The 15,558-nt window shown below is 42.6% G+C and overlaps 1 protein-coding gene across 1 annotated transcript; it reads left to right on the forward strand.

Moving 5' to 3' along the window:
- Positions 1 to 1,382: 1,382 nt before the first annotated feature.
- On the forward strand, positions 1,383 to 6,514 carry Hey (Hairy/E(spl)-related with YRPW motif). Its single transcript, XM_089594865.1, has 4 exons — positions 1,383 to 1,553; positions 1,674 to 2,047; positions 2,688 to 2,902; positions 6,102 to 6,514. Exons 1-4 carry the CDS (start codon positions 1,383 to 1,385, stop codon positions 6,512 to 6,514), a joined length of 1,173 nt encoding a protein of 390 aa, XP_089450991.1.
- The last annotated feature ends 9,044 nt before the right edge of the window (positions 6,515 to 15,558 follow it).

The following is a 15,558-nucleotide window of genomic DNA, read 5'->3' on the forward strand; positions in this document are numbered from 1 at the left end:
GTGCATACAGTGGACACACGACAGGAGCACGTGTCGCGTTTCGCACTTGTGTGTACATTATTATGTATACGGAGGCGCATACGCTGCAGCGGCGGCTACTTGACTGGGCGCTCGGAATTGCCACTACAGTTTCTTCATTGTTCTCCGGCCGGACCGGCGGATCCGATGTTAAAGTGCTCTCTCTTGCATTGTGCCCCGCGCTCGGACACTTTTTTCTTTCTTTATTTTTTTATCTTTTTTTATCTTTTTTTTTTTCCCCACCAATCCCATGCGGAATTTTTTGACGATCGGTAGCCAAAGCACCGGGTGTTAAAGCTGTGAAAAATCGGCAAGCGGTCGGTAATATATATATATATATGATAATCGCACACAGCTCTTGGGCGATATGTATACGAGCCGATGAAAATTGAGAAACGATGGATGGTAGGTATAAAACTGTCGTCAATTAACGCGACGTAATCGAACCGACGAGAGTGGGAAACGGGGGTGGGAAAACGAGGAAGAAGAAGAACAATAGGTCAAGATCGGTAGGTATATTGCAATCGGGGTACAATGTGCACGTGCGAGAGCACGTCGAGGGATTAAGGGCGGAAAGGGGGGAAGAGGAGGAGGAGGAGGATACACGATGTAAGAAAGAAAGAAAGAGAGAGAGAGAGAGAGAGGGTAACACTGTATACCAAAACACCAATGTGCGTGTGTGTACAGAGAGAGAAAGACGGCTACCTTGTATACTTAATATATATGTACATGTGATGTAACGGGGAGAGCCGTACGATCGGAACCAGCGATAAAGAGCCCGAGGAGCGTGCAGAGACGACAACAACACAAGCGGCGGAGAGAGGGTGAGAGCACGGGGTAAGAAGCAGTTCCCACGCTGCGATAGCGGAGTAGCGGCCCAAGGGGTGGATGTAGCCTACCTCCCTCCCTCCCTTTGTAGCTCTGCACCACCACCACCACCACCACCAGCGTCATCATTGTGATGTGCAGTATATATAGGTACGTACACGAAACAGTACATTGGGGCAATGAAAGAAAGAAAGAAAGAAGTAGGGGGGTCGTGTGCCGGCCGGCGGTCCTCGTGTGTTGCCGCCGCCGTCGCGACTTTGGCCGTTCACGCGCGCACACACGACCGGCATACGTCGCCCGACACGCGACCAGAACGCACACGCGCTCTCACCTCCGCGGGCGAGAGCTTGCGGCTCGCGAGATAGCGGCCGCCGACACGTGGACGCGCAGTTATCAGCCCCGTACACTCTCTCGATAAACCCTCGCGCCACGCGGTGTGCAATTATAAGTATACGTTACAGTGCGTGTCTCTCCTCCTCCTCTCTCTCTCTTTCTCTATACAGTTTACGGATTGCGCTTCCCGAGGACATAACATTATGACAAGTGGACACGTGCGACCCGAGCCTTGGCCTCCGATGTGGCGGGTCGTCGAGCGCGTGGTTCAACTCGGCCCACCCGAGGATGCCGTCACCGGGACTTTGCTCTCATCCTCCTCCTCCTCCTCCTCGTCGTCTTCCTCCGCCGCGGCTGGTGCCATCGCCACGAGTGTCAGTGTCGCAAGCTCCGGACCCCCCCAATTGCACCACCAGCAGCAACAACAACAACAACACCACCACCACCACCCCCAACAACAACAACAACAGCAACAACAACAACAACAACAACAGTTGGGTCCACCGTTGCATAATCACCATCACCACTGGGCGGCTCATCAGCATTACCTGCCGCCACCGCCGCCGCCGCCGTTGCACCCGCTCGCGTTGCCCCCGGCCGTGGTGTCTTCGTCGTCCTCCTCGCCGGTCGCGTCCTCCTCGTCGTCGTCGACGTCGTCCTCGGCAGGGGCGGCCGGTGCCGGTGCGCCCTCGAGTCACGGCTACCCGCATGAGCAACAGGAGCACCAGCAGCAACAATCAAATGTCGTTACCCAGGATACTAGTCCCAGTCAGCAGCATCAGCATCATCACCAGCGTTCGAGTGTCAAGAGGCCCATGAGCGACTCGGACTGCGACGACGTGTTTTCCGAGGAGAGCGGCAAGGAGCCGTGAGTACCTTTACTATTATATAAATATGCACTTACTTTACCGCGCGCGATCCAAGAGCTTGCAAGCGCGACCGCATTTTTTTTTTTTTTTTTTTTTTGTGATTCAATTTTCAATGATAGAGGTGTCGCGTTTTGTTTTGGCTAATACAATTTGCCGTGCGATTTGTTGTACCGATTCTCGATTCGAAAAAACATGTGCGAAATGTGCCTAAAAAAATGTATAAGAATAAATCAAGTACTATAATATTTAGGTGTGGTTAAAGTTTTAGCATGAAAACATAAAAACACCCACCGTAATAAGGATTGGAGCTTTTATACATGCACTTTGGAGAATCGGTCATTTAACTCATCAGTGGATATATTATACTGTTGTACTTTGTAAATTAGTAGTGAAAGTTTATCGTGTACTTGTTGAAGTGTATTTCCGAAAGGGATTCTTTTGTCAATAATTTGCCTGTACTAATGGTATAATAAACTGGTCAAATTATTTTCGTACAATTTTCTATAAAACTTCTGTTTTTTTGGGAATCGGTAACTTGTGAATTGTTTGCCGTGATCAAAATCGTAAGCAGCGAAATGAAAGAAAAAAAAAAAAAAAAGCTCGAAAGCTCATACCTGTCTGTCCCGCGTGTGTCCGTAGGTGCAACTCCCCGGGCGGGGATTCGTGCCAGCACACGTCGCGCAAGAGGCGCAGAGGCATGATCGAGAAAAAACGCCGGGATCGGATCAACGCGTCGCTCGGCGAGCTGCGACGGCTCGTGCCCGCGGCGGCGCGCGATCCCCACAGCGGAAAGCTCGAAAAAGCCGAGATCCTACAACTCACCGTCGAACACCTCAGGACGCTGAAAAACAAAGGTAAATTCAAATTATTATTATTATTATTATTATTATTATTATTTTTTTTTTTTCATCTTTTCTCCGTTCTTTTCTTACGTTTTATGCTTTTTCAACAACATTCATTATACAGCGGTTTTTAAGCGCAAAAACTGTACAGGGGAGAAAATAGTTTTTTTTTTGTTTTTTTTCTGAAAATATCGGCATCTTACAATTGTTGTTAATTACGCTCTTGTTAAATTAATTCTATTGGACGGGAGGGCAAAAATAGCAATAAAAACAAGGGGAACCGATCTCGCGTATAAATCAGTGACAAACTGGATCGCCTTGCCTTGTTTACCAACAGGGGACAAAGGGTTGGGGCAGAGAGGGAGGGAGAGAGAAAAAAAATCGGTGTGAATCGTAGGGCGCGATGAACACCTGTTGGCCGGCTATATACATTTGAGTATCATATACGCGCATCTGTATATAGGTACCAAGCGTGAGAGAGTAAAATTTTTGACGCGTCACGTCGGAGCTAATCGAGCCCGCTTCCTTCTTTTTCCACGTGTTCTCCCTCCCACCGTATAGTATTACATGTACTTATACACGTATAATGTATGCTAATCGAGTAATGTCCCGTCGTATCGTTCGGTTATTATGAAAAAAACAAGAAAAAAAAAAAAAAAAAAAGATCGGTAATCGTTTCATGGATCAATCGCGTGATAATTGCGACAGAGATGATATCGGTTTGCAAGATAGCCGTCCGAGGGATAAAAAAGAGGGACAGATCATTCATACGTACCTACCATATACGTATATACTTTTCAAGGCGCGCAAAATCAAGCACGTGCGTGTATGCTAAAAGAGGGTACACCGGTATACGTACTTATGTATTACGAATGGAAAAAAAAAAAAAAAAAAAAAAAAAAAAAAAAAAAAAAAAGTCTCGTGTGCGTATAACATGTGTACAAAAGTGTAAGTGAACTCTGCGTGTATAATATACAAATACGAGTATGAAAACAGGCGGGTTGGTGGATGGTCACCAATACCAGTGCGCCGATAATATAGACACTCGAGCGGAGGGAAAAAAGAGAAGAAAAAAAAAAAGAAAAAAAGTACCAAGAGAAGCAGGAGGAGGAGGAGAAGAAAAAGAACGAGGTAAAAAGGCGTAGGTAGGAAGAGGAGCAGGTGAGCGCGCGCGACGAGGGATATACACGCACGTGTGTGCAGCAGCGGGTCCCCGTGCGTATGAAAGTGCCGATATATGTATATACATGATCTGTGGGAACCACCGCATCAGGAAGTCAATAAAAACTCTTCCTTCGCTCCGCTTGGGCCGTCCGTCCTCGTCCGCATGACGTGTATACGTATACCTATATGCCCGCGCGTATATATATACAGCCGTGGCGTTCCCACGATTTCAGCCCTCGCGCTCGGGGTTTTGAACACCGGCTGCGCGCTCGCTCTTTTTGACCAATTGCACGACAGGGGAGAGTCTCTCCTCCTTTCAGGGTATATACAGCCCAATCCGAACAGCCTTACACATATAAGTATATATATATATATATATATACGCGTCGCAAGTGTCGCTGATGCTGCCGATGATCTTATACATTTTTTACAGTAGTAAAATGCAGTCCAGGGCTATGTGTATATATGTATATGTGGGGTATGGAGGGATGACGCGACCACGACGGCCAGCACGTATGCCTACCTATACCTATACTTCGCCGTCGTCGGACAGATGTGCCCCACTGTGGGAAAGCTCTCTCTCTCTTTCTCGGCACCCCTGCATGCATATACAACTATATACACGCCTGCCTCCCTCCTTCCCTGCCCTTATTAAGTATAACCGTGCGTGTATACACACATTATATACCCACGTGGTATTTATTCTTTCTTCTTCTTCTTTTTTTTTTTTTTTTTTTTTTTTCCTCCCCATTTACTGCCCGACCGACCACCATTCACCGTACACCCATACACCGATCGTCCTACTCGACTTACTACTTACGCTCTTCACCAATCATTATATTTTGCTCTCGTCACCGTATACACACATATATGTAGGGTGTGTATGTATACCGATCGCCCTATTAGCGATTAGCGGTGCACGTGGGGGCGGCGTGTTGTAATTCAAGTACACCTATATTATGTACTTAACTATATATTTATTCGTACAAGCTGAATTTGTGATGATTGCGGTAACTCTGCAAATTAGGTCACTGCAATTTTCATTAAAGTAAAGCGATCGGTATATGATATCGGTACGTAATTAATTAAGGAAATTATGTTTAAAAAGTCAATGTGTCACTTTTACCGATTTTTGGGGTAAAAATCTACCGATTTTTCTTAAGATTCGTTACCATAAGAAATTTCCACACCCTGCAATTTTGTACATACACCTACTTTGGATGAATTAACTCGGGTATCATTAAAGTATTTTCTTACTGAAAAGCTTTTCCACATGATAGATCCGATCTCCTCCACCGCCGGATCGGGTCGGACACCGAAACCCACCAATTTATAATTGTACTTGGTTTATGCGTGCGTAGAGGATACACACCATTATAATGGAGGAGACCCAAGAAAAACATACGTGTATATATATACATATATACTTGTGTGAGCCGCAGAGAAACTGGACACACAAAGTGGAAAATTGTAGATGGTGTGGTGCCGTACAAAAGCGATGATGGGCGCAGCAAGCTGTATAGGGGAGGGACGAAGGGGCGGCAAAAGGCCCATTAATGAACGAGGCGGGAGGGGTACGACTGGGGGGGCGTTCGGCTCCGGGATACATAATATATTCGGAGCAACGTTCCCACGCTACCTGCCTGATGTGTGTGTGTGTGTGTGCACAGCATCGACAGACTCGGCCTCGAGCGCGCACCTGCCGTCTTCTCAATACCCACCTCATGTATATATGGGTATACGGTCTCGTCTTCTTAAATTCCTCCCAAAGCTCCTCGCGTGCTCCTTATGCTGCCGCTGTGATTACCTTGCCTTGTGTGGGAAAAGGAGCGCGGGTAAATCTATACACACGTGCACGGACATTATATATATTATAGGGTATATATGTTCAGGGCGCGCTTGGGACAACGTGTACTTAACACATGTATATTAAATAATATAAATATACGCGAGATGAAAAAGAAAAAGAAAAACAAAAAAAAAAAAAAAAAAATGAAGATGAAGAAAGTAAAATATCATACGTGTGGTTTTTTTGCCGTTGTTTCAGGAGTCGAGGGTTACGACAGCAGCAAACTGGCCATGGATTACCACGCGGTCGGTTGGGGCGAGTGCGCAGCCGAGGTTGGCCGCTACCTGGTCACGATGGAGGGCTTCGACGAGCGTAACCCGCTGCGCTTGCGGCTGCTCTCGCACCTGCAGAGCTTTCAGCGCGCGGCTGAGCAACAGCAACAACAGCCCCCGCCACCCCCACCGCAGTCCCAGCAGCACCCCCACGCGCCTCATCATATCCACGGCCAGCACCACCAGAGCCCGTACCCACCGGGAACGGAGATAGGCCCGGCCGGTCCTTTGGCCGCGCCCTGGCCCCCTGCCCAGTACTCGGCCCAGTATCCGGCCCAGTACGGGCAACAACAGCACGGCAAACCCTACAGGCCCTGGGGCGCCGAGCTCGCCTACTGACTCGCGTTTTTTCTCGTCAACCCCTCGTTCGTTCGTTCGTTGGGTATTTTGCTTGTACATTCGACTCTTTTTTTTTTTTTTTTTTTTTTTGCTGCAGACTAGTCGACTCGACACGACATACCTATTTATTATTATTACTATATATATTTATATATATATACATGCACGCGCTGGACCGAGCGCGTGTATACATGCCAAATATCGCATCGTGCGCTGTGCCCTCCCAAGTCCTCTCGATCCAGATGACGGTGGATTCTTCCTTTACTTTACTTTTTTTTTTTCCCTTCCTTCGGCTCTACTCTGGTTGTGATAGCGCAACATAGTCAACATTCGTGTACCTTACATAAGATTTTAGTCATATTGTACCGATGATCAAGAACATTATTTGTAGTGTTTTTTTTTTTTTTTTTTTTTTCCTATGTATCATAATTACTAGATTTTATTATTATTATATTTATTGTGTAGAACGTATACGGCTATGTCTCGACGGATATTGTGTGCTGTAGATAGTGTAAATAACGAAAAATGTCTTTTGTACATATATAACATTGTGAATAAGATAAGTATTTATTATGTTTCTTTTTTTTTTTTTTTTTTTTTTTTTTTTTCTTGTACCGGTAGTAAGTACGGCGATAGGGACGTCCTACCTACTTGTACAAGGGAGAAAATGAGATCGAGAAAAATTTTATATGTGTATGATTGTGTAATACACCAAGTCAGTGGGCAGCGTATTTATTATTATTATTTTTACCAACTTACTGTTGTTTACTTTTGATTTACACATGAATTTTAAATTATTTTACCGTCGAGTGTTTATTTATATATTTATTTATTTATTCTACCTCCGTGTACATAGTGAAAACCATTTCTGCATTGTACACACACTATGCGTGTGAGAGCATAGAAGTCTGGCGTGAAACGACTTGAGAAAAAAAAAAAAAAAAAAAAAAAATTTGTAAAAAAACAAAACAAGAGATTACTATTTTTACAATGCAAATTTTTCAATAAAAAAAAAACTTTGAGAAGCATACAAATTATTTTTTTTCCCCTTTATTTTACCCCTTCATTGTCTGTTGCAAGAAAGACCGGATAGTCCCTATTGTTGCGAGACTGAATAGAGGACTTACGCGGTTATTGTGTATTTATGGAAATATCCATCATTTTTTCGCACTCTTGTATTCCTCAAACCTTTGTCTTTTCAAAAATAATCTCGTTAATTTGGTCAAGAATTTTTTTTTCTGTTCAAAACATATGTATAGCTCCAAGTTTCGGCTTCGTTATTTTTTAATGGTCATAAACTTCCTTTATAGTAACTGTAATAATCTACCGGGGGATGCTGGTCACACAAAATATGACAAAAGACTTTGGTTGTTTCGTGTTTTCGGCTAATGAGTTATTTTCTTTACAAAAAAAAATAAAATAAATAATTACTCTCTTTACAAACCGGTATACTTATAACACGAGTAATTGAACGCGTGCTATTTTTTTCTACCCACTAATTTTTTTTTCTCGAGGCACCACTATACGTGCGAATAATATGCGTATACGTTTATCGTATATATTCAAGATTTACGATATTAAAGGGGATGTATACGAATATTTGGGCGAAAGGAGACAAAAAAAGGTCGCAATTTATTTTCAACTTTCAAATGAGTCCAAAAAAAAAAATTGGTCACACAAGCTTTGGCACGTTTTTACTTTTACGCGGGAGACTCTGCATTTCCTTCTTATATTCGTAAAGGCTACCATCTCTTCAATCCCCCAATTTTCAGATGGTATTGACACCGATTTTTTCCCCCAAGTGTCTGTAGGTGATTCTTTTTTTCATGATAAATCGAATGGCCCCTTTTTATATCGTAAAGTACCCCCTTTACGTAGCAAAGAAAAATTGTCTTTTTTCTCTCAAGTGGAATGTCCAATCGATAATGAAATTGATTTATCAGTGCTATAATTCTTTTACATAGCTATTGGGTATGTGGAGGTCATGGATGAATCAAGACGTATGTTTTTACTGAAGAATAATTTAATTTATTGATTAAAATATAGTATTGGATACTGGTTAAACATATCACAGGCATCAGAGTGATATAGCTCATTTATGATTTCTGTACACACTTCATAATTAGGTTTCTTATGTACAGGTGAATTTTTGTACGGTTATCACTTTACGCTTACATATACCCTATATATCCGAAAGAGACGCATCTCCCTCTGTTACAATATTTTCGTCGTCGTAAAAATAATCGTGACGTTCAGGTATGTCACACGATGTTGACAGATGATACGCGAAAATCACTTTAGGTGAAAATAATGATTGCGGGAATGCAAATTACAGATAATTGTCGTGAACAATAAATTAAGTATACGTTAAATAACATTATATCACATTTTCAGTTTGATTATACCCTACGTATGCGCACACTGCGATACACGATAACATTAAATTACTCGCTAAATGGCTTTGTTATGGCAAAAAAAAAAAAAAAATTTGATTTCTCTGCGTGGAAGTTGATGGAGATTTTAATAAATTTTTGTACTCGTTGGTCGCAGCCACGCATGACAATCATACACAAAATGATCGACAAGCCAAGTAAAAACACAAACTAAAACCTAATTAAAACTAAATCGGTAGGAAGACGTTGATTTTCTTTTCTTTCGGAAGTTGTAAAGCTCGGAAATCGACGTTGTCCGGCAAGTGAGCGCGATTATATATACACCGGCACTAGGTGGATTGTTTTTTTTTTTTTTTTTTCCACTCACAACTTTTGTAGCAAAAAGAGCAACGACAATGGCAACGAGCGTGATGCTTGGACGTACTCTTATCACATGTTTGCCTCGAGTCAACATCGCTCATCGAGTAACATAAATATATAAATATAACTATAAGTATACCTCTGCGGGTGCAATGCACTTTGCACGCCAATATAGTTACGCACATGTTATTAGGAACGAGATCAATGAAGCGCGTCAATGTGTAAAGATAGGTACGAGTACTCCTCGAGTCGACAGGCGTGGGTGAACGCGTTGGAGGTGACCCCCTTTCCTAGTGCAACATCTCGTTCTCGAGGTTCTCGTTGCGCTGGTTCTCGTCCCGCTCGTCGCACCCCAACTCGCAGCAGCAGCAGCAACAACAGCACGCCTCGTCGTCGACGCCGTTGAAAGCCATCGTTTGCGACGGGACGTTGGTAGTGGCTGGCGCCGGGGCGAGGTAGTCGAAGCCGAGTCGGGTCCACTGGAGGACGAGGTCCGACTCGACGAGCTGCTGCTCCTTGAGCCACTGGAGCCTCTGCGCCTGGATCCGCCGGCGCTGCTCCTCGAGCTGCTCCAACTTGCTGTTAAGCCTCGCTCGCGACACGCTCTTTATCACCTGGAAGGACAAAATTCACCCATTAGAGATACAATATTCCGTTATATACACCCTCTAATGATGCGGGTGGCAATGTCGTATAGTTTAAAAAAAACAAAACGTGTACACACCTTGATGAGCTTCTTGCCGGAACTGGCCAGTGCCTTTTTCAGCATCATTTTATCGACTCGTGCAAAAACTGTAATACGAGGTGACAAAACGCACACGGTCTGCGCGTACTTGGCTGCTGCACTGATGTGTTTTAATATCCCTTGTAGCACTTTGTTGCCCCGTGTGTATACACACTGGAGTTGACACGCAAAATGATAATTCACTATAATCACGCAGAATCACTCGCGTTGATCGGTATGTATGTATATGTATATTATACCGTGGACACTTGCAAGTGGTACGTGTGAATAGGTATAATATATGGGTTTGAAAGCGCGGAGCAAGAGCACAATATGTATATGGTGCGACTCGTGCGGGAACTCGTGGAGTTGTGACGGCCAGTCGGGGGGGCTGGGGCTTTTATAGGGCCGAGTCGCCGCCTTGGGTTCACCCCCACCTCGGCCCCGAGAGAGCAGGCAGGGACTTGCTCGGAGCAGCTGCAGCTGCGCGCGGATTCCCACCACCCCCGCCCCCTGTTCCAAGGAGCACTCCGCCGTCCACAGATGCCCTCTCTCTTTTTCTCTGCGCTCACGCATGTTAAGAAAGCCTGGGAACGAATCTCGCGAAGCCGCACCACCCGTATATGTATGCTCTTGGGGTTCCTCCTCCTCCTCCTCCACCTCCTATTTGTCTCTTCTTCTTCTTCTTCTTCTCCTTCACGCTTTATTTCTTTTTTTTTTTTTTCAGCTCGCCCTCTCTTCCCCCTCGAGCGGGTAAGTATAGGCCCTTCTTCTTTTTTTATTTTTTTTCCTTTCTCCTCCCCCGATGGGGAAAGAATCTCCCCGATTTGGTACAATGCATAACTGGAGCATTGTGTGTGTGTGTCCGAGCACTCCGTAATCCTACGAAAGGATACGTGTTTTGTTGGGTGCACCCTAAGACGATGCAAACGAAAAATAGATTTTCCTCCGTATATAAGTAGATACCCATCTATTTTTTTTTTTTTTTTTTTTTTTTTTTCACTCGATGCGTGCTCGGACCTGTTTCGTGGTCCCCCTTTGTTGCGCCCCCATACATATGCACTTCCCCCCTGTTATAGGACCTCTATGAGCCCATCGTTGAATACCTGATCTCCTATAACCTTATGGGTGTATATACATAGGTGTGACGGGGGCTATTGTACAACACGTGGGTATACATACTTACGGTATAGTTAGCCATTGTCGCCACCCCCTATTTCCAATAGCTCGGAGATGGATTTTTTTTTTTTCCTCCCCGTTTTTACCTGCTTCTCTTCTCTCTCCCCCTAAGTGCGAAATATACTGCAAAGTGCATTCCATCGGATTTTACCGTGCAGATGCCGATTCTTTTTTTTTCTCCCCTTACTGCTCTTGTACACACCACCCCCCTGCGGCTGTACCGTATATTCACGGGGTTCGGGATCATCTCTCTCTCTCTCGTCTCAGACACACTTGTCATGCCACTCCCCCCACCACGATGCGTGCTTTCCTTTCGTTTGTTCGGTTATAAGTATTGTTGTGTACTACCTACAACTTGTTTGGACCTGTTTGGCTGATGCAACTCGGCTACGAATATCGTACGATTTTTTTTTTTTTTGTCTTTTTTATCCATCGTCAGGTGTAAAGAAGCGCGAACAAAAGAAGAAGAGGAAAAATTAAGGGATGATTAAATCCTAACGCTGAATTAGGGTAAAGTGTGTGCTATAAGGGGAGGAAATATGAAATACGGTATAAAAGTATATACGGTCATGTTGGGATTGTAATGGGCAGGAATTTTTACAGTTAAACTTTCCTGAAACTGGGGTAAAAGTCATAATAATACGTATCAAGTACTTGTGTCTCCGCGTACTGGTTAAAAATGGATTCAGTGGCACTGAAGATTACCAGTCGTAGGGTACAGTATTCATATAATCTTAAGTATTTTTTTTTTTTTTTTTTCAATCTATTGTCGGATAATAGCCCTAAAAGTGTACATCAATATAATTTTAAAATAACTAATTTACACACCAGTCAACAAATATATATACACATAGACTACAAATAAATAGAATGGAACTTGCAAGTTTATATTACCATTCATTGCTATAGTGCATGACTGTAGTGCTAAGTAGATATTTTCGTGTGCAGACGTGGACACGGTTGCTTTTTCAATGCATTTTTGAAAAATATTTTTTTTGCTAAATATGTAATGCATCATTCATGCTAAAAAAATAATTTCCTCGATAACTACTCACAACACGTTGCTTGATGTAAAACTTTTTACAGCGCGAAAACAATATACTACAGTACAATCGAAAGGAATAAAGAAATTAATTAAAGTATTTGAAAAAGATTTAAAATGTTTGATTTCAAGTACTTATGGCAATAACCTTAGTATCCAAAAATGTATTACACTCATTTGCTGAAATAAAAAAATTGTTTTCGGTATTGTATTGTGAGTATGGAGGAATAACATACATTTTGTTCAGATTATCCATCAAGTATTTAAAATAATTGTGCCCAAGATTTTTCATAGATATGGTACGCTTTTTATTTCATTTACAAGTTGTACAATGACGCACCGTAACTGTTCGATTGTGCTGGTACTTTCAACAAAAAGTATCGATCGATCAAATTTCGAACAATAAGTTGAAAAACAGATTTGTTTGGAACAACCGAGACACTCGGGCTAAAGAGCGAAAATTAACTAGAAAACGACCCCTGTTACAAAGAAAACGAAAATCGAATCAAATAAGTGAGCAAGTTTCCTCTGTCCGTGGCGAGCCTCTTGCTGAACAAAAGAAATTTACGAAAAACCGCACCCTTTCCAAGAAAGAAAGAAAAAAAAAAAAAACCGGTATTGGAAAAATTGGTCTCCTTTGTAAGGAATTTCCACGGTGCCGTGCACGTTCAGTTATTTTTTTTTCCTTACAGGTTTTCCTACCATTTCCTCGAAATTTTCCCCGTTCGTTCGGAGGCTTTTTCGTGCAAGGTCATCCCGGTATACGATAGAAAAACCATGCGAGGCAGGAAAAAAAAAAAAAGAAGAGCAAGAAATAGAGAGAGAATGAATGGAGCGGCGGAGGAAGAAGGTGTATATACACAGACGCGCGCGCTGCATACATTATAAGTTAGAGAATAAGACGATACCCATTATTATGAAGGATTCACGGAGGGATGGTATATATATAAGGGACTAAGGGTTGCCGCTTGGAATATAATACGCACGTGTATACATATCATATATATGTATATTGAAATATATGTTGATTGACGCTGACGACGAAGGGGGGAAGGTGGCGCACGTTGCAGCACGTGCGAGTCGAGGTTCCCACGCGGCTATACGCTCCACCCCCTATATATATGAACCCCGTGCCCCACACATGTACGTATGTGTATATACCTACTTGCGTACACACGTACAAGTAATAGCACGCGCGCTTAAAAAAAAAAAAAAAAAAAAAAAAAAAACAACAATACACACATGTACGCGTGTGCGGTGTTTACCGTATTGTAAGTGCTTAAAATGGTATATGTGTCGCTTTTACTTTTGGAGGAAAATTAAAACTCGCCCACGTCTCACTCTCCCTCCCGCCCTTAGACGCGTGTACACACGTATATATATGCATTGTACTCTCTCGGGTGCAATCAAATTTCCATTGGTCCACAAACAACATTATAATTGCAAGGTTCGTGGGATCGGTACTTTATGATGGATTTTTGCGTTTTAACCGATTAAACTAATATCAACTCAAGTAAAGCACCCAATTTTAAAGAATATGCAACAATGAGATAACTGTAATAAAAGTAAGCAGTAAAAAAAAAAAAAAAAAAAAAAAAACAACCCAAGTATATTTGGTAATAAAATAATTCTCGGTGGGTCCACACAGATACAGTATTAATAATAATGAGTCTACTTGAAGGAGCCCACGAAACCACGTGTATATATACGTAATATATAATAATTACATATGTGGAGCGCATATATACATATACACATTCATAATATTGGGGCGAAGCGAGTAAAAGAAGAGACGAAGAAAAAGTGGAAAAAAAAAAAAAAAGTCGCGGTCGAAGCGGCGTAGGGGGTGGGGGGGGCCAGAGAGAAGAAAAGGGAGGGAGGAAGAGCCGGCTGCTGTCGCTCGCTCGCTCGGGGCTGGCTGCTCCATACACTCCGCGGTGCGTGGGAATCGCCGAAACTTGGGCCTCTCACACGCGACCATACTGCAACGCACCGCACACACCATACAGCCCCCCGTATTATACTCACTTTACTTTACTCATACAAGTATACACGCACACATCAACCTTTCTCATTTTACCCAATAAATGTATATAATACCTACATGGGGCACGCACACACGCCCCGACGTGCTCTTCTTATGGTGATGATGCACACGCGCTCGATGCGGATCAGCAGCTCCCTTTTATATATATATATATATATATATATATATATATATATATATATATATATATGTATATGTATATATCCTCCTTATTCTTTCACATAAGATATTGTTATATATGTATACGTTTGATACATGTATACACGTATGTGTATACTTACTCTCTTGTAATAACATTGAGCACACGATCTCGCACCACCGGGCGCCTGTGACTGCTCATCGACACACGTCTCCTCGCTGCTTCCTACTCGCCACCCTTTTTTTTTTTTCATTTTCATTCTCTTTTTATGCCTACACACCCGCGAGAATGCAGTACGCGTGTACCGATATTCGCGCCCATCCTCATCTTACCGCTATTTTTATTATTTCGTTCAGCATCACTCGTTATCGATTCGGGTCTTGTTTATCTCTTATCGGGCTCGCTAAGCGTATACATATATCTTGTTTAATCCTCAGCCCCCTTTGCCCCCATCAGCGTGATGCGGCTTTGTGCTACCGATCATACCTCATCCTGTATTACTTTGTGCCACGTAATTATGACTTTTTTTTTTTTTTTTTTTTTCGTGTACGACTATGGGGTGTCTACATTAGGTAGTGATAACAATTTTGTATCTTTAGGTGGTGCAAGTATACATTACTGATCTTATGGTGTATAATTAAAAAAAAAAACAAGAATTGGATTCAAATAACACAAGTAATTTCGTCTCGACAAATTTGCATTTTTATAATTTGGTATGCTAGATGATTATTTGTTGAAAAATAGAAAAATAACGTTGCTCGGAACCAAAACTGTAATAATTTTTTTTTTTTTTATTTATTATTCGTTCGCATGAGCGTTAGTCGATACCTGTGTATACCGTAAAGCGAAAAGTGAAGATTTTCACCACGTACACCCTAAAATTCGATAATTGACCCGTCCCACCATCAGCCCGGCTCCTTTTGAATTTTCCGTATATTTGGATAGTACAGTTTTTCCACGATTTAAAAAATACTTTGGACCAAATAGCTCCACGATATTACTGTTTATATGCCTATAGTATAGAAAAACCTAAATGTTTTTAAGTGAAAAAAAAATTTTGGAGCTTGTTTTTTCAGCTCTAACATTTAAGGAATGATTTTCTTTTTTTTTTTTCTTCGCTGACCCTGCACAGTGAAAATGAAGGGAGATAAAGTTGTGTA

The sequence above is a fragment of the Copidosoma floridanum genome, unplaced genomic scaffold, assembly GCF_036245765.1.
Source record: "Copidosoma floridanum isolate Cflo_tuat_1 unplaced genomic scaffold, Cflo_Japanese_pri ptg000021l, whole genome shotgun sequence".
Lineage (NCBI taxonomy): Eukaryota > Metazoa > Arthropoda > Insecta > Hymenoptera > Encyrtidae > Copidosoma > Copidosoma floridanum.